At 39.7% G+C, this 22,371-nt stretch overlaps 1 protein-coding gene across 2 annotated transcripts; it reads right to left on the reverse strand.

Moving 5' to 3' along the window:
• Positions 1-4,955: 4,955 nt before the first annotated feature.
• LOC136448264 (probable cysteine--tRNA ligase, mitochondrial) lies at positions 4,956-21,787 on the reverse strand. Of its 2 annotated transcripts, XM_066447592.1 has the most exons (18): positions 21,280-21,787; positions 20,168-20,218; positions 19,717-19,834; positions 18,912-18,983; positions 18,428-18,533; positions 17,746-17,835; positions 16,988-17,123; positions 16,030-16,163; positions 15,180-15,247; positions 14,718-14,784; positions 14,357-14,495; positions 13,259-13,379; positions 12,839-12,937; positions 11,828-11,965; positions 10,942-11,073; positions 10,215-10,292; positions 7,080-7,137; positions 4,956-5,844 (listed from the first exon to the last, which is right to left on the reverse strand). In XM_066447592.1, exons 1-17 carry the CDS (start codon positions 21,597-21,599, stop codon positions 7,126-7,128), a joined length of 1,881 nt encoding a protein of 626 aa, XP_066303689.1. In that variant the 5' UTR covers positions 21,600-21,787; the 3' UTR covers positions 4,956-5,844; positions 7,080-7,125. The 2 variants fall into 2 exon arrangements, with proteins under 2 accessions (XP_066303689.1, XP_066303688.1); XM_066447591.1 differs by lacking the exons at positions 4,956-5,844; positions 7,080-7,137 and adding an exon at positions 8,420-9,430.
• Positions 21,788-22,371: the final 584 nt, after the last annotated feature.

The raw sequence follows: 22,371 nt of genomic DNA on the forward strand, positions 1-22,371 counted from the left end.
AAAATGAGCAAATATATGTCGTAAACAGGGAAGTGGCTATTGAGAGGATGATCCCGTCAACAGTGAATTTTTTTCCACTGTTGACAGGATCATCCTGTAAATAGCCTCAGGCAAAAAAAAGATATCTGATAACGGATACTTCCTATCCTAAACCGTACTGATTTTGTCGCAAACTTACAAAATGTATTCCTTAAAAAAATGTATTTCGAGCCCTGAGCCCAATAGTCTTCCAATCTATTGATTGTTATACCTTATTCTGTAACTACAGTCATTAATAAAAGCTTCTGGACCACTTAGATTTCATTGCGAAGGCAATTCTCTTTGCCCAACTTTTATCATTTTTCTTCCCACGTTGCAGTGCACAGAAGATGTCATCCATACAATCAAGCTCATATAACCACGTCACAGCCTTTACCATATAGCCTTAGCTAGATGATAAAGGTGTTCTAAGTCGCGATGAAAGCCAGAAAGTCAAACAGCGTTCAAATCGCTAACCTTTAGAATTGTCCCAGAAAAACTGTGTTTATAACGAGCACCTGCCGTCTGCATAACAGGGGGCGTAATTGTCCCCCTGGGTCACACCATGCTGCCCCACTGTGCAACACGCTATAATTCTCCCCGTGAAACTGTACTCGTCACCCGCACGCTAACACCAACCCAACCGGTGTAGAGCCAAGTTTCTGCCCCTGCCAAATATCTGCCGCGACACTGCTTGAGGGTTTCTAGTATACCTGATGGAGGCTATCCCTCCTCCTGCAGTCCGCTCAGACTTCTGCTTGAAAATTACCCTCCCGACCAGCGTGACACACTTCTCTCCCCTCAGCTATAATGGAAACCCCCAAGCAGTGTTGGAGCAAATATTTGGCAGGGCAGAAATTTGCCTTGACACCGGAAATTTCCAGAAGTCGGCGGGAAAATTGCCCCTCGGCCAAATGGCTAGCAATTCAGCACCCCGGACAGTCACGCCACCACCCAAATTACCGCCGCTTTCCGCCACCCCTCTACGTGCGAGTCAGCGACTTGACTTTTTTTCCTTGAAAATTTGTTGCCCTTTGGGCTCATCAAAATTAATTGGTTATTGATTGCTGCGTCAACCTCCAGGGTCGGAGACAGTAAGACGCCTAGAGGCGGGCGAGGGAACGGGGCGAGCGGGACACTGGGTACGCTCTGGCGGCCAGCTTTTGACACTGCGCCACAGGCACCGTAATACATGTACTCTTTTTCTAGCCTCTTCCAGGCTCCAAACGTGGCTGGAAAGAGTAGAAATCGGTCAAATAGAAGAGTTGGCTAGCCGATAGATACAGTTTGCCACGTCTGGTAGAGGCTACTCTCATTCCGCTAGAGGCTGGGACCACACTGCGACCACTGAGCGACCAAAGAGTCGATAGATAGCTCGGCGAATTTCAGAGATGAAAACGATTTTTTAACGTTTCGTAAGTTTGTAGCAATTTAATTCATACTTTTATATCTTGCATGATATTCCAATTATGACGTCAAGGGTTACACTCCCATTCCACTTAGTGGTGACCTCGCTGCGACCTGAAATTTGAGTGTTCAACGCGTTTCATAGATAGAAAACATGTCTTTTACGTGTTGTGTGTTTGTTGTCTTTTAAGTCATAATAAATTAGTCATACGTTTACAATTTGCATGATATTTCAATTATGAAGTCAAGAATTACACCACCATTTCACCAGGGCGGCGACCTAAGATTTAACAGAGCTCCCAACGAATTTTTGTCTTTTTTGTTGTCGTTTCAGCCAAACTTTTACATTTTTCATGATGTTGCGTTTTTTTATTGGTAGGAAGTATATATTTAGTTCGAATTTCTTTGTTTTTGTTTAGCAAGGTTTGAAAGTTCAGCGTTACTATGAATTGACAATAAGGTACTAGTACCACACGACAGTGAACATTATGATGAAGTGCGCGTTCCCAAAGCCGTTCGGGATTTGACTTGCAATTTGTTTTCCATTAGGCCGCATTGACTTTCATCTATGAATAGCATCACTGCACACCACAAAACTTATGCGAGCTCTCGCAAAAAAAAGGACAACCAAAGAAGTCGCTTAAATTTTCAACTCAAAGTGGTGCACAAAGCCGGTTGTCAAAATAAATGAACATACATGGAATGGTATATATTATATAGCAAACAATATACATTTATTCCAGTTCTTTCAAGAGGTAGGGTGCTTTATTGCCGAATACCCAATATGTTTGCTCATTTTGTGGTGTCGCAGGTCTTCGTCTATGCCTCTATGTTACGCTATTTTTTTTGAAAAACGGGGGAAATTTATGATGCCGTCCACAAAAAGAAGTCCTTGTGGCCTTATCCTGGCTTTTGTCACGCATGGTGTGGTGTATGGCAGTGATATACGGTAGCGGTGGATATGTGTGATATGTTCGGTAATATGTCTCGCGCAACACGGTCGCTATCTTATTGCAGACAACAAGACTGTGACTTGATTTATTTCATTCATGGCATTTTGATTTACAAGGGAGGAATATTAATGTTCATTAAATCGATTTTTGTAAGCAATCCTTGCAAATCAAATTTCCACGACCATTACAATATTCCTTTTTTAACCCCGGTAGGCACGTTTTCTGCCTTTCCAATCGTGACAATGACAGTAAAAGTATGTTTAACATCAACTGATCAGAAATTTCTGTGCACTTTGTCTGCTTGACGTTGTTCCCCTCGTGACGTTAGCCCTACAATTGAACAGAGCTGGTTCTTCCATGTTTTGAAAGCTGCACATTTTGCTGGGGTCCAAATGGACCATGTTCGAGGAGGTGCCACAAACAGGTTAAAGGGGAAGGGCTAACAACCCCCCCTGTAAAATTAAACCCTGCTGCAAAAACAGCAAGGAAACTTGCTGCCCTATATGTCACTACAAGGGTCTGAACAAGATTATATGTATGTTAATGTGTATTGCTACTTTCATTGGTCAGCCTGCCTTCTTATCCATCAACCATCATTAAGTGCACTAAAGTAAGAAATGTTGGTGACTTCCGGTACAAATTTAGAAACGAAATTCTGTAGCCAAATAAATCAAATGCCATACACAGCCAACACAGACTGTTTCCACAGTTTTGTGCCAGTCTCTGTTATAGTAGACGTGTACTGGCAGAATCACAGAATTTTTGGGGGGTCAAAAATGTTCAAATGGTACTTTCAATTGTACGCCTGGGGTCCAAGCGGACCCCGTTGGGGGTGTTTTAGGGTTAAACAATTGATGTAATCTTATTAACAGATGATGGACCCAATATTGGACATCAGAAATTTGCATACGTAGTGTGAGAATGATCAAAGGACACAAATGCATGATTGAGTAGATTTCAAAGAAAACATCTGAACACATATTGTACAACCGATTCATCTAATAAGCTTTATCTGGTGTCGACTATACAATTTGACCAGGTACAATTAAGTATGGAAAAGCTATCTAAGTCAAGTGAACAGATTCCACATTTGGCACCTACATGTATATACATAAACTATGTACATTGCAGAGGTAACATCAATTCTCATAATTCCGTTGGTTACTCTAAAACCACCAAACAAATTAAAAAAAACCAGTGTATTTAAAGAGATGAGGAGTTGCATCAAGCACGTTAAAGGGGAAAGGCTAGCAGCTCCCCCCTGTATATATATCCTGCTACTGAAACAGCAAGAAAACTTGCTGGCCTATGATATATTATCTGATATATTAATTCACAGATAATTTCTCCTTCCCATAAAACTTTCCACAGTTCAAGGCATAATTAATTGAATGTATGTTCATAAAAGTTCAGGGAACTTTCATGGCAACATAAAAATCAAGAATTTGTGATATTTATGATTTTGAAATTGGAACAATATCATCAGTAAGAATGAAAGACATTGCAAATTTTTGCATTCTATGAGTTTACAGTGAGAGATCACTTGGGGTGCTGGGAACATAAAAACGCTGCACAGTACGCTGAGCCCATTGACAGCTAAAGCAATCTGTGCAATTCCAGGACAATAATGTGTACTAAGTACTAAAGTTAGAGGGGATCTAATTTCTTGATAGGGAGAAAATGGAATGTTCACAGTGATTTCTAGTTTGTGGTTGAAACAAGGGAGTAGGCAGGCAGAGGACAGAATGAGCATTTTTGCGGTGGTTTTAAGTTCGCAGTGAAGAGGTTACTGCAAAATCTGCAGACATAAAACCATGCACTGCCAAATCAAACCACCGCAGAAATGTCAACATTCAAAGTAACTGTATCAGAACTCTCTGTCTCCAGACTGGTACTGTAAGTGCAGAAATGTTCGCGGGGATTCGATTTTGCGGTAGGGAGACAACGGAGTGTTTGCGGGGGTTTTGAGTTCGCGTTTAAAACAATAGTATTGCTACTGTCACACAATGGAACGACTTTTTGAGGTGGTTTTAAGTTTGCGTTAAAGAGTTGACCGCGAAAACCGTGAACATAAAAACACAGCAAACATTTCTGCATTTACGGTACCAAAAATTCAGGCCAGCAGTTTCATTTTACTCTGGTTGCAGAAATGAAGACATACACGGCGTCAGCACAGACAATCGACTCCATCAGTGACATAAAGGGGCCAGACAGTTTCATTATGACAGAGGTAATGTAATTTAAGCACACAATTACATGGGCTAGTACCGAAGGGACAGTGTTATGTGGCCATAAGGAGAGGGGTCTACCCTAGGAAATAAAATACAAAGTCATCATTCAATCGAGGCTGACAAATAATCTGTGAAAATTTGATTCAGAGCATAGATTTTGTTACAATATTATGTATTTCTTGAAAATCCTTTTCCTTGGTTTGTCTTATGCCTTAAAAGATGTGGCAACTGTTAAGAAACATGATTTGTGGCAAGAAACATGTTAAGTAACATGTTTTAACAAGAAAAGATGAATCCAACAAAGCAACGTGAAACCTTTCTGACAAAAAAAGCAACTGTGCCAGCATTTATAGTTCAATGATTTTATGTAATAAAAATACATGTAGGCAACAATGTATGATTTCTGTCAAATGTAGGATGCTGAATAGAACTGTTAACACATCAAACCTAAATGCCACTGAATAATACTGATTTCAGTTGAATCAAATACAACAAAATATGTTTATGTACATTTATACTGTACATTTATACTCAACATACATCACAATTTTAAATTTGTACATTGCATGAGGAAGTACTCTACCAGTATCAAAATATCAGCCCTAATTTCAAAACAAAAGTCTAATGTAAACTTGGACATGCACATCTAATAAGAGTTGCATTCCAAGAACACGAGCGCTTTAAGTATGTTGATCTGTTTCCTAAACGAGGTTCTAATTTGCAGGCAATAAGTCGGACAAACCTATAAATTACTATTACAGAACAAATCTTATGACATTAGTTTAAGGCAAAGATACTCCATTACAGGTAATCCATGTTATACAGAGACCCAGAGGGAGCAGGTTTTGGAGCAATAATATATCTAAAGACAGGCATACAACCTCATCACTACTTTACATTACTCTACATCATTTCCAATCTAACATACCAAGCAATGTGCGTACAAGTGCACATACACATGATACACAATAAGTCATAGACATTTCAACAAACGTAAAGAACATCACTCTATTAAGTAACATGTCCATCAGTATGTAGATTATGATATAAGTTTTGACTCCCATAATCTAATGACAAACATCAATGTGATGAGTCTATAGGAATGAAATTCTCATACAGAAATGTGATCTCATTCCCGGTGTGTTGAGGTGTGGCCCAGTCTCATACCCAGAGTGCTGAGAGCCAATCCAGTCTTGTTCCCGGGGTGCTGAGATTTGTAAACCTTAGGTTGAAAACTGCAGATATACAATGGAACAGAAACATTATTCAAATGCAAAATAGTGGTCACATGGAAGAGCTCAGTTCTGCAAGCATTCATGATCTTTTGTGCAAATCCTGTCTAATTTTGGAGACATGTATAAATTAAAAATGAAATTATCAGGCAAATACTTCTCGTAGCACATGATCTGGTTTATGTTCTGGACCATACATGTAGGTTGTCCAGAACATGATAATAATGTTTTATTTGCAAGTTCTTGCTTGAGGGCTAATTGCAACATGAAACAATACATAGAAAGGGTATACTTTACAGATAGTGCGGGTTAACAATGTTGACAAGTGGAACAAATGGCTATTCTAAGAACTACTACGGAATACAATCTGCGCTTTTTTGGGTTTGACTTTTTTTTTGGAAGCAGTGGAAGACTAAGTGTGCCAATTTTTTGTAATGAGTGGGTTTTGAGAAGTTAACAGGGTTCTAGTTTTCTAGATACAAATACTGGAAGTTCTGGTGCAGTACCAAGAAAAGTTGTCAGGGGTCCAAAATGTTATCATTTTTTATAGACTCATACCAAACCATATTCCAACTTTCATAACAATCCATCCATAGCTTCATGAGTTCTGCTGTTAAACAAAAAATATGCTACAAATACTACCAAAAACATAATGATCTTGGCAAAGGTAGAAAATATTAGATTTCCTATATAAGTCGCTGTACGTTTTGTTTTGTCAATAAAGATTGTATCACTTGAATGTTTTAAGACATCAAGGATGAACTGAAGTGAACTGAACCCATTATAACATTTTACATATTAAGAACCTGCCAAAAGTCAAATCAATAAAAGGTAGACAATTGCAATATTTCTTCATTAGTTTGCCTCCATTATCATTCATCTCTACCTTTAAGCATAAAATTGTTTCTAATATTAATGGAATACAGTATGATTTACCTTCAGGTGCACTAAAAGCACAATCAATCTATGGCATGGAGATAACATACCATTTGCAAACTTAAATTGACAAATTACTTCTGAAACAGTATGGAAGTTAAACACACTCCACTGCCAGTGGACTAGCCCCCTGCTGCAGTGATTGCACCACAGTGTGGCCCAGGGCTATGAAACGGGGATGGGCACCGCCCTATACCTTATGGTGTGAGAGTATTTTAACTAAACTAACTAATATCATTCCAATATACAATATGAAGATAATTTGTAGCACTCACAGTGTAGCAGAAAAAAAACAACATTACCTTTGATGAGAAATGGCTACATTTTTGGCTTAAATCATCCTCTTGTCTACCTATGATCCTGTAGAAGAACAAGTAACATAATATTATATATGAACATGTCATCAATGCACATGAGAATCCCTTGATTTAAGACTTTAACTTTTTAAGATAGATGATAAACAATACACACTTTTATGTGTGCATCATTTACCTACATGGGCGGTGGTACATGCATATTGCATCCTTTTATTAGTCGTATGAAAGAACATCATTTATCTACATGAGCTATAATGGTACATGCATATTGCATATATATGTATGAAATAACCAGAGAAATATGCAGTAACAGTTGATGTGTATGCCACCAAATAGGGCACTATGAAGTACCTAATAGACAGTAGCATATCTATAGAAGCCTTAGTCAATCATACAATTATATATTACTAAGTCTTGCAAACTACATATTGGCAAAGAACTCTGCCGCAGACCTGAGTCAGCCTTCAGATGTACATGCACCTTTAACGGTATGTTGCAGAGACTGTCATTCTCATATAGGACTGTTTGGCCATAGCCAAAGCTGTAACTGTGTAAGGCTGATGTAAATTAGGATTTTACCATGATCAACATTTCCAGAAGGAGGCCATATATATTAGCAATTGACGAAAGATGAAACAGATGTACTACTTGGATCAAATTTATATGCCTCTTTCTGACTGCATCATATCAGAGTCAGCCGGCAAATCTGAATATTAAACAAGCCTAGCTCCATATGTTGGCTTTAACAATCAGGCAGACATCACAGATACCTAATGGGGAGGAATTAGATCAGGCACACTGATAAGCTGTTCCAGCGTCTGTCAGACAATCCACCAGGCGACAAGCTTAACAGTCACCTAACGAGAGGATTGCAATCAACACAGTTGTCATGTTGATAGCTCGTGTACTGAGAGTTGGGCTTTACTCTCCAAGCACAGGTTAGGATGCGACTGGTTTTGGACTTTCTATTTTGTCAGGTTCTCTTTTTGTTCTCTTTAAGGAGAGGTAAGTCTGGGGCTTGTTTTGGACGTCTTTTAACTGGTGTTTTTATCAGGCTTTCTATTTTGTCAGGTTTTGTTTTTGTTCTCTTCAAGGAGAGGTTAGGCTCCGGCTTGTTTTGGACACCTTTTTAAGGCGTTTTTATCAGGCTTTCTATTTTGTCAGGTTTTGTTCTGTTCTCTTCAAGGAGTGGTTAGGCTGTGGCTTGTTTTGGACGTATTTAAAGACGTTTTAATCCGGCTTTCTTTCTTTTGGTACTCTCCAAGCAGAGGTTACGTTCTGGCTCGTTTTCGTTTTCTAAGTCTTTTCAGGCGTTTTTATCAAGCTTTCTATTTTTTCAGGTTTTCCTTTTCTTCTTTTTTGGCTGGCAGACATAAAGAAAACCTGACAAACTAGAAAGCATAATAAAGATGGCTTTCAAGACATCCAAAACAAGCCGGAGCCTGACCTCTGCTTGGAGAGAATTGAGCCTTGCATGTTGAGGAAAGCTGGAGTTGGGTGGATCACTGTCATGCAGGAGGTGGTTAGGAGGCCTCCATTTAGTTTATTTCTGAGAAGATTGGATGTGGGAGACTACGAGAGTCTGGGGGGTTCCTGGTTCGCACAGGTCATGTTTTACAGGGTAAAGAATCTCCAGAATACAAGGAGAATTTATATGCAAGCCTTGTGGAAGCCATCAATTTTGATGTCATTGTACATGCATGTACAGACAGGGCTTGAAATTCATGTTTGGGAATAGGTGCACTGGTCTACCAGGGGCGATCAATAAGTTCTCGGCCTCACCCAGAAATATGGTGCACAACTCACATTTCGTGGCATGATTATGCATTATGACGTCTTTTAGCAATATCCACCAAATTTCAAACTAATGTGGTCATTACTTCTCAATCAACGTCCATTTAAAAATCAGTAGGTAAGTGGCGAGAAAAACAAGGTTGAACTGTGATCAGAGCTGAGTGAGGTGAGCTCCTGGTGCCATGAATCCGCATAAAATCTTCAAAGACATTGTCAAAATGTTTGGTGAACATTTCCTTCTTATTTCTCAAAATGAGAACAGCGACTGAACGACATAATGGACGTTGCTATACATTATGATAATGTTGTTTGAACTAATCATGTATAGAAATGACTAAATAAATTGACTTTCAAAATCTGATTTTTGGGCCCTAATATGGCTTTGGTTGCCTTTAACATTAAAGGGCTCATTTAGTACAATGTACTGTAAATAGGAACCGTTTGTTTACAACATGTGCATACAATCATGTTCACTATCAATCCTGACCACTTTACTTGTACTTACCTAAGAAATACTTCTTTAGCTGCTCTTGACTATAATTCTGAGAAGAAGACAAGAGAGTGTATAGATTCATCACAGTAACTAACTCCTTAACGCAAAATTAATTCACTGCAAACTTAAAGGCATTTACAGTACTTATTATCCAAACCCAAATGTGCACACTGAGTAGAGCATGGCTTACATTACTTCTATTTTCGTGTTCTTTACAATAATCATTGAAAAAAAAAGAGCTGAATTGTCAATATGTACCGGACCCACCAACAACTTGACAAGGTGAAACATAAATGAACATACAAATTTTTAAAGAGAGTTCATTTATGTTATATGTTCCACCATGTCAAGTTGTTGGTGGGTCTGATACATATTGACAATTCAGCTCTTTTATTCCAATGATTATTGTGACCAGTGTTATCATTCCTATGGAGGAACCCCTCCCTTGACTGACTCCAGTCTTTTCTGAGTACCTTAACGCTTGTTCTCATTTGAATATGCACATTTTGTAACTTCCGTTACTGTTTGAAGTAAGACGTTCCTGACATTAAGATTTGCCACATATAAGGTGCCAAACTATCGTTTTTATGACAACTTAAAACTTCTCTGGCTTTTAAAAACGACAATTTGGCACCTTATATGTGGCATATCTTAATGTCAGAAACGTCTTACTTTAAACGGTAACGGAAGTTACAAAGTGTGTACATTTAAATAAGAACAAGCGTAAACGATCCTCAAAATGTAGTTCAGAAACTAGTAACTGTCATCTATTACCACAAAACAAACAATTCAGAAAGAAATTGAAAAATTTAATTGTCTGCTGCAGTACTTACTGGATCTGATAGGCTGTGCTGTTTCCCCTCTATTGACTGATCCTCCAGGACTTGCCAGGATGACTTTCTGCCCCTGTCCTGCTCATCAGGAAAAAAAGCAACAATTATTGTAAAACAACTTTATTCAAAATATGCAGACTGGCAGGATATCCCACTGGATATCCTGAATTGTTCTGACAATAACAATTGTCGGTTCCACTAGTCATACATATATATACAAAATACAGGTCACAGTTCAATTTGATCTAAAATGTCCTTGAACTATAAGATAATTGCAAGCTTGTGTGCGTGGCATCAAGAATAAACCGTCGGACAGGAATGACGAGTTTAGATAGCCACAAATATACATGTTAGGACGATTGTAACTGTTTTAAACATTCACATCCTGAGAACTCAATCTAAGAAAGAATTGAAATTGAAATGAGACTTGTATCTCGTACGAAAACCATGAAATAAAAAGGGACATCTGTAGATTCTGGGGAACATGTACATGTATATGACTATCTGTATCTGTATCTATATAGCTGGTATAAACACCATTCGACGTAACACACCAGCTTCGCAGGGACGGGGCCAGCAGCAGTTGGTTATATTACACTGAACGGCCGGTCACACCAGGTCTTTGCACATCAACGTATAATGTAACACTAACTCAGGTAACAACAAAACTATCGGATATGCCTTTCATTACTTTTCACTAATTTTTCACTGTGAAAACTTGCTGTACCTGGATCTGTATCCCAGCCCACACCAGCTCTGTCCTGATCTCATCACACGCCTTCATCAGCGGTTCTCTCTCCTTCCTCTGCAGTTTCACGTGTCCCACTTCCCCCTCTCCTGCTGTGGTGCTGGCGGTGGTCTATAGATCACACGTACATGTAGTAAAGTGTCAAAAATGGCCAGAGAGAAAACTAGGGGGTGCAAAGTTATGTCACTTCTTTCCAAGCACAAGAGCTATCTGCTACCCAAAAAAATTGGGACCATTGGGACCAAACATGTTATAAAACAATATTTGATTTTGTTTGATTTACTGTCTAACAAATTTGTATTAGTTTTTTCCTGTATTTGATTTAATTGTACTGTTCCTGTATTTGATAGAAATGTATTTAATGTAGGCAGACTCCAGGAAGATTAGTGTAGAAATTGTAAAAATTGTACGCTAATGAAGATCTGAATAAAACAAACAAACAAGCAGTTAAAACAAATGTAGAGAGAAAACGTTGGGGTCGTGTGGCGCAACGGCAGAGCGTTCGGCTCAGAACCAAGAGGTCCTGAGTTCGAATCCTGTCATGTCACTGATCTTGTGCCATTGGGAAAGGCACTTTACACGACTTTACTCACTCCACCCAGGTGTAAATGGGTACCTGACTTCGGTTGGGGAAGGTCCTATTGAGGTCACCTGGTGGCACCGAATGGCAGCCGCCCAGACCCGTGCGACAATTCCACATAATGCAAGTGTGGATAAGATATGTATATGTATATGTTGTGTATTATGTGAAACCTGTAATCAGCGTTAGAAAGGCTGCCATTGCGGGTAATTTCTGACCAATAGAAGAAAAAAAACATTCTTACTTTTTAAAATATTGAGAGAAAGACAGTGAGTTTGTGCTGACCTGTGGTTGCCCATATTTGGGCTGTGCGTCCGGACCCTTCAGCAGTGCGTAGTGTCGTACCGTGCTGCGGAACTTCACCAGGGAGTCCAGTACATCATTCATCTGCGCCGTACTGTCCACGGTCGACACCGACATTTTCTGTACGGAGCAGTCATCAACAGTTACATTTCTTCTACTTCGTTTCTGCTTAGCCTCGTAAAAACAAAGCAGTTTTCGCATGTACCACAGGCGGTAGGCAAAGGTATTATCCTTGAATATAGCAGCTGAAGTTCCGATGGTGACGAAGTACTCGGCTCACCAGTGCCGAGCTTCCGAGCAAAACCCGAAGTAATGCTGAGAAGAGTTCGGTGTTCGGCAGTGTTCGGCCTATTTAAAAGTAGAGGGCTTTAGCGCAAAGGACGACGGGAGAAACCTAATGAGAGGGGGGGGGGGGGGCATTTCGGAGTGAGCGACGCAAAGGACAACGGGAGAAACTGTCGTCGGGAGCATGTGAGCGAAAACATGTAATGCGGCGGGTTCCCAACATAAATACCGTACCCTATTGCCCGTGCATGTACAAGTGTTTGTTACATAACAAGTGCCTGGTACAGATAAACAAGGGAAAATAAAGGTAGGCACTAAGGAACGTAGATAACTGATTTTGTGTGTTCAAAAAGAAGACAAGTTAATCTAGTGTGTTGGTAATATTTACATAATTATATACAAGGACATACATATTGAGGAAGTGGTAACATTGTTTATGCTGGAGTTTCATCATGAGGTGGAATATGTAACAGTGCCGACAATATCAATACATGTATATAGACTTGGCACAAAAAGTTTGAAAAGTTGATTTTGGTCGATCATATCTTCATGAATACTTCTGAATCATCAATTGCATTATACAATAATATATCATTGCAAAGCTTATTCAATACTCTTAACAATGATTTCCTGTTTGTTTTGATCGTTCTTTCATGCATGGGTTGAGCCGTGCAAATTGCCACAAATGTTTGCTGCAGCGCCTCCTACCTTCCTTCCTGGGTACTCCACCCCTAACAGTTGTAGCACTCTGTCCACATAAGCCTGAATAGCAGCGATCACACCTGGACTCCTGACTGGGTTATCAACCTGGGAAAGCACAAATACACAATTGAGGCCACACAAAATTATTTTCTTGGTTCTTTGGCATGTCTTAGCAAAAGCTCAGCAAGTGGTCAAGACCAAAAGTTTTGCCAGACACCACATGAACAATGGAATCAGACGGTGAACTTGTTCCCAAAACCTTTTGCAATGACTGTCCTCCTGAATTTACTGTTACTACTTGCCGGCGCTCCTAAATTCACCGTTAAGCATTGCCAGGATTGTATGCAGACTCTCAAAAACAATGAACTATTTGATTGTTTTCTTCTTTTTGTTGACACAAACTTCCAATTGACATTGACAATTCACCTCCACACTGCGCAGTTGCTTGTTGGTAACACGGACGAGCTGTAAAATGGCCTCCAGTGCAGCCCTGGTGTCAAAGTCGTCGGAAATGGCTCTCCTAAACTTGTCCTTGGTCTCACTTAATCTGTGTAGTAAAACAGAGAGGTTTAGCTTTAGTTTAGATTGTTTGTCGATTACAGTAGACGCAGTGATTTACCATTATTCTTGAGTTACCGCTAATTTCTAACATGTCCATGTTCATGACTTTAATACCGGCAGTGTTTCGAGAAAATGTAGCCAAGATGATGATTATCACATTGTAAAACCTTAAGGGTGCAGTCAAATGTGGATATAAGATACTGACATTGTACATAGATATCTCCAACAGCATTGTTACATGTAATAACTGGGATCACAAAATAAAGATTGACACTTTAAAAACAACAACCCCAGAGAGGTTTAGCTGCTAGTACAGATATCATGGTCAGAGATTGTGTGGCGTCAAATGACCGAGTGGCTAGGCTGGTGGACATGACCTCTGGAGGTCACAGATTTGACTCCTGGCATCCTTGGCTAGACATCGTGTCCGAATGGGAAAGTCACTTTACATGACTTTCCTCACTCCACCCAGGTGTAAAACTGGGTACCTGACTTCAGATTAGGCAGTAGAAGAAGATGGCTGGGCCCTGCCTTCCAATACTGTTCCCTAGACACAGTGAATAACACCCCTGCCCTTAAGACCTCAGAATGGCTATGGGACTACCTTTACCTGAAGTTTACTTTTTTTTTCAAATATCATGCTAACCTCTGCAACAGTTTACTATCTGTGACACCCAGAATAATATTACAAAATATGCACATAAGAATGTTCATGACAATGTCGTTTACAGAAATAGACACTACCAACTGGATTTGGGGTTAAACAGACATTTTGGGGGTCCTTATCCCATTTTACCTGGACCCAAGGAGTGAAAAGTGGGTTAAAAAGAGTGACTTTTCCCTCCTTTTCACTCCCCATTTTGGGTGAGGACCCCAAAACGTCATTCTGTTTAACCCAAAATCCAGTTGGTAGTGAGATATCAAGGTTGCACCAAGAACTCTCCAGCCAAGTCAAGAACATACTTCTCCATGAGCAGGGCCTCGTCGATGGCTTGGCACTCCAGCTGGCCCCTGATGTAGGCGTCTGCGTTGTTCAGGAAGGATGTCAGGGTGTGCTGCACGGACACCGCCTCGTTCATCATCGTGTCGCAGTACTCCACAACTGTCAATCAAACATCACCCATCAGAACTGTGATCATCCAAACATGTGAGGCGGTTCAAGAAAATGATTGATCGATTTTATGCAACTTAATGGTTTTAACCCTGATGATAAATTAATTGTTCAGGTCTTACACCGCTTGTACTTACTGTACAAACCTAGTGTTATGCCTAAAGGCAGTTAACTGGTTATGCTAAACAAACAAACAAGCAAGCAAATACTTACCACTTCTGTATTTAGTCATCATACAGAATATTCTGAACTGGTTTGCAGTGTACTTCTCCAGAAACTCCTACAGGCACAGAGATGAGGATATCATTTTGTATGTCCAAGCTAATTATATGTTAATTAGACATTTGAGCTAGGTGATCAGACATTTGAATTCTGAAGAATACTGCAGTCAAAAATTTCCTGTGTTTTTGTTATCATCTTAAAACAAGATTTTACCTGAGTCAGTACTATATAAATGATCGGACATCTTGGTTGGGGCTTCACCCGTCTTTTGGAAGGGATGTAAAATGGGGTCCCGTTTTCGAGGAGGTGCCTTCGTTGAGCATGTTTAAGTCAGAATTAGCAATCCCTCCCTGTAAAAATATACCCTGCTATACTAAAACAGGAAGGAAACTTGCTGCCTTAAATGCCATTAGGTACTACATGGGTGTGAAAGAACAAACAAACTACACTTACCCTGATAGTGATGGTGTTTTTGAGAGATTTTGACATCTTGTCTTTGTCGCTAGTCTTGTGCAAGTGTCCTGTAGACAAACAATAACATCGCAATGTAGTACCAACATGATATCCCACACTGTTCCATTACGATGCAAGAAAGGTTTTGCAATAATCAACCACTCACAGTATATGGTCACAGCCTGACAGATTACTGTAAATGCAGAAATGTTTGCGGTGTTTTTATATGTTATGGATTTTGAGGTGAACTCTCTACTGCGAACTTAAAACCACCGCGATAAGCCGTCCCATTGTGTGACTGCAGCGCTACTATTGTTTCAAACGCAAACTAAAAACCACCACGAACACTCCATTTTCTCCCTATCGTGAAATTAAATCCCAGCAAACATTTCTGCATTTACAGTAGACAGGAGGGATGTATGAGGTTGTACAAGATGATATAGATTATAGGAGATAAACAGGGTAGTAACTTAGTATGAGTGTGAGTAATTGAGTCCATGTTTAGTATACCATGTACTTTTTGTATATTATGTAATGATAAACATGTATGTTGATAAAGTTTCGCTTTCCTTTCAAGGCATCCTCATTTGAGGTGAAGCATAATGCTTTTTCAAATAGCTAGTGGTAGTGCAATGTGGCTTCGCTACGCCTCGCGTTAGATCGAGTTATTAGGACTTAAATGATGTAATTTGTATCTCCGTATCTTATATTTTATCTGACCCCTACCACTTCCCTCATGTACCACTTCCCTCATGACCTCAGTGAAAAGCGGCCTGCAGGCCGATTTGAGCTTCTCACGAATAAACAAAGGTTTAAACAAAAAAACAAACAAACAAACAGACAAACAAACCTGCATGTAGGAAGTAGTTGGCCCACTGGGGGACACAGTGGTGAGCCTCACACTGGGCGATCTCATTCTCATGGTGGGGGAACATCAGGTCTATGCCTCCTGTGTGGATGTCCAACTGGTCACCAAATATGGCACTAAAACAAGGCGGAAAAATGTCAACTTTCTCAATCCTCAATTCTTTTAATTAAGATACCAAACTTACAGACACACGAATGGTAGCCTGAATGGCGTTGATACTTATTGTATATTGTATATTGTGGAAAGTACTTCAATTCATAGTTTCTTCAGGCTTGTTTGTATGTTTGTATTGCATACCGGGTAAACCACCTCATGGCGTAACACACCAGGTTTGTACTGAACAGTACAACCTACATATCTGGACAGATTTCTTTCATCCACCCACGCCGGGATGGACCCCTACTCTTTTCGGTAAGTGTGGTGGGTTCTTTTCCTTGAGGTGTGGTTAAATAGGACCTTCATTAAATGTCTTATCCGAAAGACGTCCCTAGCCAAAGCTTAGTACTCATTTCCACCAGAGTGAAGTGAGGAAATTTGTGTTAAGGGCTTTTCCCAAGGACAGAACATCAGGACCTATCAGGGATTCGAACTCAGTACTTCTAGGTTCTGAGTCAACAACGCTAACCACCAGACCACCGTGCCACCCGGTTATGCTTACTAATAGATACTGTAAATGCAGAAATGTCTGTGGTGATTTTATGTCTGCAGTGATTTTATGTTCGCGGTTTTCGCGGCAACCATTTCACGGCGAACTTAAAACCACCACAAACATTTTTGTTCAATACTGTAGTAGCATGTGACTATAGTGCTGCCGCAAACTTAAAACCACTGCAAACACTCCATTTTCGCCTTTGCGTGAAATAAAAAGCACGCGAACTTAAATGCATTTACAGTAACAAGCAACAAGACCAGAGCTGTTGTACAATGTCTGTTCTCCTACCTTGCCATAGTGGAACATTCTATATGCCAGCCGGGCCTGCCCCTCCCCTTTCCCCAGGGTGACGTCCACCACGGCTCGCCCGGCTTCACAGCCTTCCACAGGGCAAAGTCTCGGAACCCCCGCTTCTCCTTGTCAACTACAGGACAGACAGGAAGGAAAAATTTCAGGATAAGTTAAAAGATAAGTTAAAAGTCCTCCCACACCATAAGGCGTATAGGGTGGAGCCCATCTCCGTTTCGGTAGCCCTGGGTCACACTGAGGTGCAATCACTATAGCTAGTACTACAGCAGAAGGCTAGTCTACTGGCAGTATGTTTAACTTCTATGCTGTTTCAATAGTATATACCAATTTTATAAGGTCTTTGGTATGACTTAATGTGCCTCTTATCAAGACGTGTCCTACCCTGGGCGCGAACTCGGGCCTTCTAGCTCCAAACTACTACACCACACGGACACATCAGATTTCAGGATAACAAAGTTCTAAAAACACACACAACCAAGTGTTTTATTCAAGCTGATGTCTCGGTGACTGTCTGTCATCTTCCTAAGGGAAGTACTGACTGATTCTATTACGCACTGCAGCTAGGTTTCGCTGCTAAAATGCAGATTCGGTCTCAAAAATATAATACTACATGTATATAACATATTTGAACTGAAAATTAAACTATTCTTATTACTTCAAGATGATTCTAAAAAAGGTGCAGCTTTTTAAGTACATGTCTTATTCCTAGAGGAAAAAAAATTAAAAAAAACTCTAACCTTCCCTAAACTGTGCCAAGTCAGCATCACTCTGGTACACCAGCTTGCCATATCTGTCTCCATACTTCTTCACATCAAAGTACACACTCCCTGGGAAATGCAAAGGTATGTACAGGTATATACAAAGTCATATTGTTGTGCCTTTGTTCATTTGTGCTATCGTTTGGTCAGACCCTTGTAGTGCCTAGTGGCACATAGGGTAGCATGTTGGTTTGCCATTTCAGTAGCATGGTATATCTTTACAGGGAGGGGTACCTAGCCCTTCCTCTTTAATGTGCTAGAGGCAACATGTTTGCAATAAACATATTGTTATTATCATATACATGCAGAAGGCGAAGCTAATGATAATCAACCAATAATACCAAGTTGATTGATGTATGGATGATAATCATGGATCATATATGCACTGTAACGTAACAAACCAGCACAATAGTAGATTATAAGACTAAGTACAATTCATTCATATTCAATTAAATATCATATGATAACCAATTCTTTCTTTCTTATAATACTAATATGGATTCATCAAGCTTAATATCATAAACTTATAATTCATATTCTACAGCAACCATAAATTGGCAAAATACACTTTGTATCTTACAGTTACCTCTTCAAAGCTTTTATTAATAAGATTACAACCCTTCTTAAAGAATTGTTTCTCACAAAGACATGTTATGTTTACCATTTTCTGTTGGGTAGGCATACCCCCTGTCCACAATCTTCTGTACAAATGAGATAATCTGTGGCATGTAGTTGGTGACTCTGGTATATACTGTTGGGGGTTGAACCTGGAAAAACATACAATGTACACATGGGCACAGTTATTAGAGAAAACTAGTACACAATGATCATGTAAACTAGCATTTCTCCTTTCTGAATACTATACAAAAACAGCCTCATGATATAACACACAAAGTTTGTACTGAAGAGTATAAATAAATGTATGGAGCACAGAAGAAGCACTACCCCACATTGTAATAATGAATATTAACCAATCACATAGATGATCCATCTAATGATTAGCATTTCAATTGTTATGGTTAGTAAACTGCTTTCTATTTGAATTAGTCTCTTTTAAATTTATGAAAAAAATGTTGACAACCCCAATTAAGTTGTAAAATTTAATGTACTGTAAAATCCTCAGATGTTAATGTAATGTTACATACTCTGAGTCGCCCCATGTCTCTCTTGAACTCATTCGCAAAGGTCTGTGCGACATGGGTGAACTCCATGTTTAACTGAAAAAGAAAAACAAACAGACGTTATAAATTTGCTCCAGGTTCTCAACTACATGCAAATCACCACTACTAGCACTGTACTCTCTCAATTCAATTTTGCACTTTAAAGACTTATCCTGCCCCATGTACATGTAGGTATGAGCCCCATCACGAATCTTACTGCGCATGTGCAGGTCAAAGTGAAGTATTCTCCAAGCATATAATGAAGCAGATCTCCCCGGGGGCAAAATTATATCGGCCAGCCAGAGAAGCTCCAGCCAGCCCCTACTTCCCTGGCTGCCCGATACGATTTTGCCCCCATGGAGACCTGCTTGTAAAGCATGGTCAATACAAGAAATGTTTACAAGTCAGGGGCGTTCCCCTTGTGCATGTGCAGTTGGATTCGTGAACGGGCTTATCAAAATGCTTGCCGCAATTTCCTATCGCAATTTGGTGCAGTCCAGTGAGATACTTGCTTTATATATGGCTAGTGTGCGTAGTCCAGTGGTTAGCGATCTTGCCAAAAAGAAAATTTTTTAGAAAAAAAAATGAAAACAGAAGGCTGGCCCAGCTTTCTGTATTCCTGAATTTTTTTTTCTAAAATTTTTTTTTTGGAAAATAAAAATCCATTAACCAAGAAATTAAATTGGTGTGGCCTTATGTGTAAGTTAACTTATTAATACAAACTCTGTATCTTTAATGAAAGTCTTTATCTGTCAAGCAGTAATGAAGTCTGAACCCAGAGTCCGCTCACCTCTCGTGCCTTGCTGATGATTTTATCATCGATGTCTGTTATCCCCATCACCATTACCAGGTCGATGTTAAAGAAATCCTCCATAATTCTCCTGATGATGTCAAACTTCACATAGCAGCTAGGAAAAAGAATCGTCAAGACAAAGTGATGAGACAGATATCATTTACTAATAACACCCATACATATCTATTATTACAATGTTTTGCCTGATAAATTTATATTTGTTTTGTATTGTAACACCTTTCTGAAACAAAAAAGTTTTGGTATTGCAACAATAAAAGAATTGCATCAACTTCAAGGAAAGTGATCACATGTAGCAAGGATAGAAAATACAATTTTTGCAGAAAATCTTTTGAATTAAATAATTTAGTGTTTTGTAGAAAATACAGCATTTTCTTTAATTTTCTAAATCTGAACAACAAAATCTACTAACAGTAACAGAAGTACTTACCAAGCATGTCCTAGATGTGCGTGATCATATACTGTGGGACCACACTGGTACCTGGGGAGATGAACCAACAAGACTTACATACATGCACAAACACATATATATGCATTCAAAAACAAATATCATGACCATTTCACGATCTTGATAGATAAACATACTAGGCATATCATGATATATGGAAAACGGTTAAAATTAGGTCAAATCGTGCTAGGAGATGAGCCCGAGATGACGGACAAACAATTTGAGTTGAACTCCAACTTACAAAATACATGTAACGTCATCTCCCACATCTGTAAGTGTGGTTTCTCTGAGATGGAACAGAACCTTTTGTTTTCTTATACTGTAAATCTTAGAATTTTTGCAGTGGTTTTATGTTCACACAATCACAGTTTTCGAGTTGAGTGTTTCACCAGGATCTTAGAATCGGAGTTTCCATTACTGTACCGTATCTGACCATAGCAATACCGTGAACGCTCAATTTTCTCCTTATCCTGAAATGAAATCACTGTGAATGTAAATGCATTTAACACAGTATCTAAGGCACCAAAAAGTGTCACAATTGCCAGGTGGTCCTTATCATTTTTTGGCTTATGTTTAATTGGTCTAAACTCTACTCTAACTTTACAGTCAGGTAGGGTGTTCTTCCAGTGGTACAGTGGTAGTACAACTGTAGTACAGGTTTGACAGTGTGTAACATACAACATACTGGAACATTTCAATGTTACCAGGGAGCTTTTCTACAAGGGTATGGCTATTGACAGGATATTCCTGTCAATAGTACAAAGAAAAGTCTTATCGACAGGATGCACTACAACACTATAGGTTTAAATAAGTTATGTAAAATGATAAAATTGATGCAGGTAAGTTGCATTTAGGCTTATGTGGGTTCAATCCCCAGTGATGACTTTTTTATATCTAAATTTTATCATAACATGTAACGTTAAACACGTCTTATTTTCGCACCATTCTAGAGGATGGGTTGTCCTCAGGGTTAGTGTTGACAGGATCATGAGGTGTTTTCCCAAACCTCATCAAAGGAACATCCTGTCAATAGTGCATAAAATTCTTATTGACAGGAACATCCTGTCAATTACATCGGCGTTTTTATAACTTACCAAGACGCAAAACTCTTGTTTGGCAGAATAAGCGGAACTTTCCTCCTACACAGACTGTTGTATACCACGATGCCCGTGTCATGACCCGTCGGCTGGATCCAAGCTTTCGGGTCCTGGACAGTCTCTTGTGACGTCGAATTCTCCTTGAGTTCACTTACGGCGTGGTGCCCACAATGTCTTACGCTGCCTGCTGCAACTTTAAGGAAGTCATGTCCACAGTCGTGTCCATCCGATATAACCTTCAGTAACCCCTGTTGTAGTATCTGTCGTCTGCCGCCGCCCCCCACCCCCCGTGCCCGTATACAACACCGCATGTACATATCCAGATATCCTCTGTTGTTGGCGACTCATACACGGCAAAGAGCGACCCCGACGGCCTTTGTATGCAGAAATCGTGCTCTTGAAAATCTCAGGAGAAGCTTAAATTGTGCATAGACGGTCACAGACATCGTCCGAATTACACAACATGCATCATGGAGTTTTCCATTTAGTACGGTGGCCCACAATACAAACTTACTACGCGTGCGCATACAATTCCGACGTCTACGCGCAGGTACATAATGATATTGTGTGCTGCGCTCAGGAAAATTTCATTAGCGATACGAATTTGAAGATCAATTTCGCTAGCTACGCAAAGGAACAGCCTGTGAGCTACGCGCAGGAAAATTGACAATTTTTCCCGAAAATGACAAAAAAAAACCTCGAAAACGACGGCGTAATCTTTTACGTGGACGACGAAATTGTTTGCACAGCCGACGAAAGGGTTTAGGTATATGGCGAAATGGTTTGAGTACAAGACGTGCAGTTTTCGTACTCAACAAGTTGATGTAATGGGCCACCGTACTTCAGCCTGTGGTACAAGTTTCACCTTCGACCTTTAGAATGTGCTATCATTGTGAAGGGGGTAAGAGGTACAAATACCAAAGTTATATGGAATTTTAAGAGTACATACATGATTAAAGGCAAACTAGTAAAGTTACTTAAGTATATAATGATGTAGTTGATGACCCTTTTACTTCTTTACTTAGTATAAACCAACTCACCAAGATATATAATACCGGCGTTTTGGATCGATGGTATAGTCCAGTTCAG

This window comes from Branchiostoma lanceolatum, chromosome 14 (genome assembly GCF_035083965.1).
Source record: "Branchiostoma lanceolatum isolate klBraLanc5 chromosome 14, klBraLanc5.hap2, whole genome shotgun sequence".
NCBI classification, from domain to species: Eukaryota; Metazoa; Chordata; class Leptocardii; order Amphioxiformes; family Branchiostomatidae; genus Branchiostoma; species Branchiostoma lanceolatum.

Excerpts from the sequence above, each read along its gene's own strand:
- LOC136448264 (XM_066447591.1), bottom strand. The coding sequence starts at position 21,599 with ATGTACATGCGGTGTTGTATACGGGCACGGGGGGTGGGGGGCGGCGGC. Across the intron at positions 20,219-21,279 it reads AACAAGAGTTTTGCGTCTTG|GTACCAGTGTGGTCCCACAG; the intron begins GTAAGTTATAAA and ends TCATCTCCCCAG. Across the intron at positions 9,431-10,214 it reads AGCACAGCCTATCAGATCCA|AATTATAGTCAAGAGCAGCT; the intron begins GTAAGTACTGCA and ends TCTTCTTCTCAG.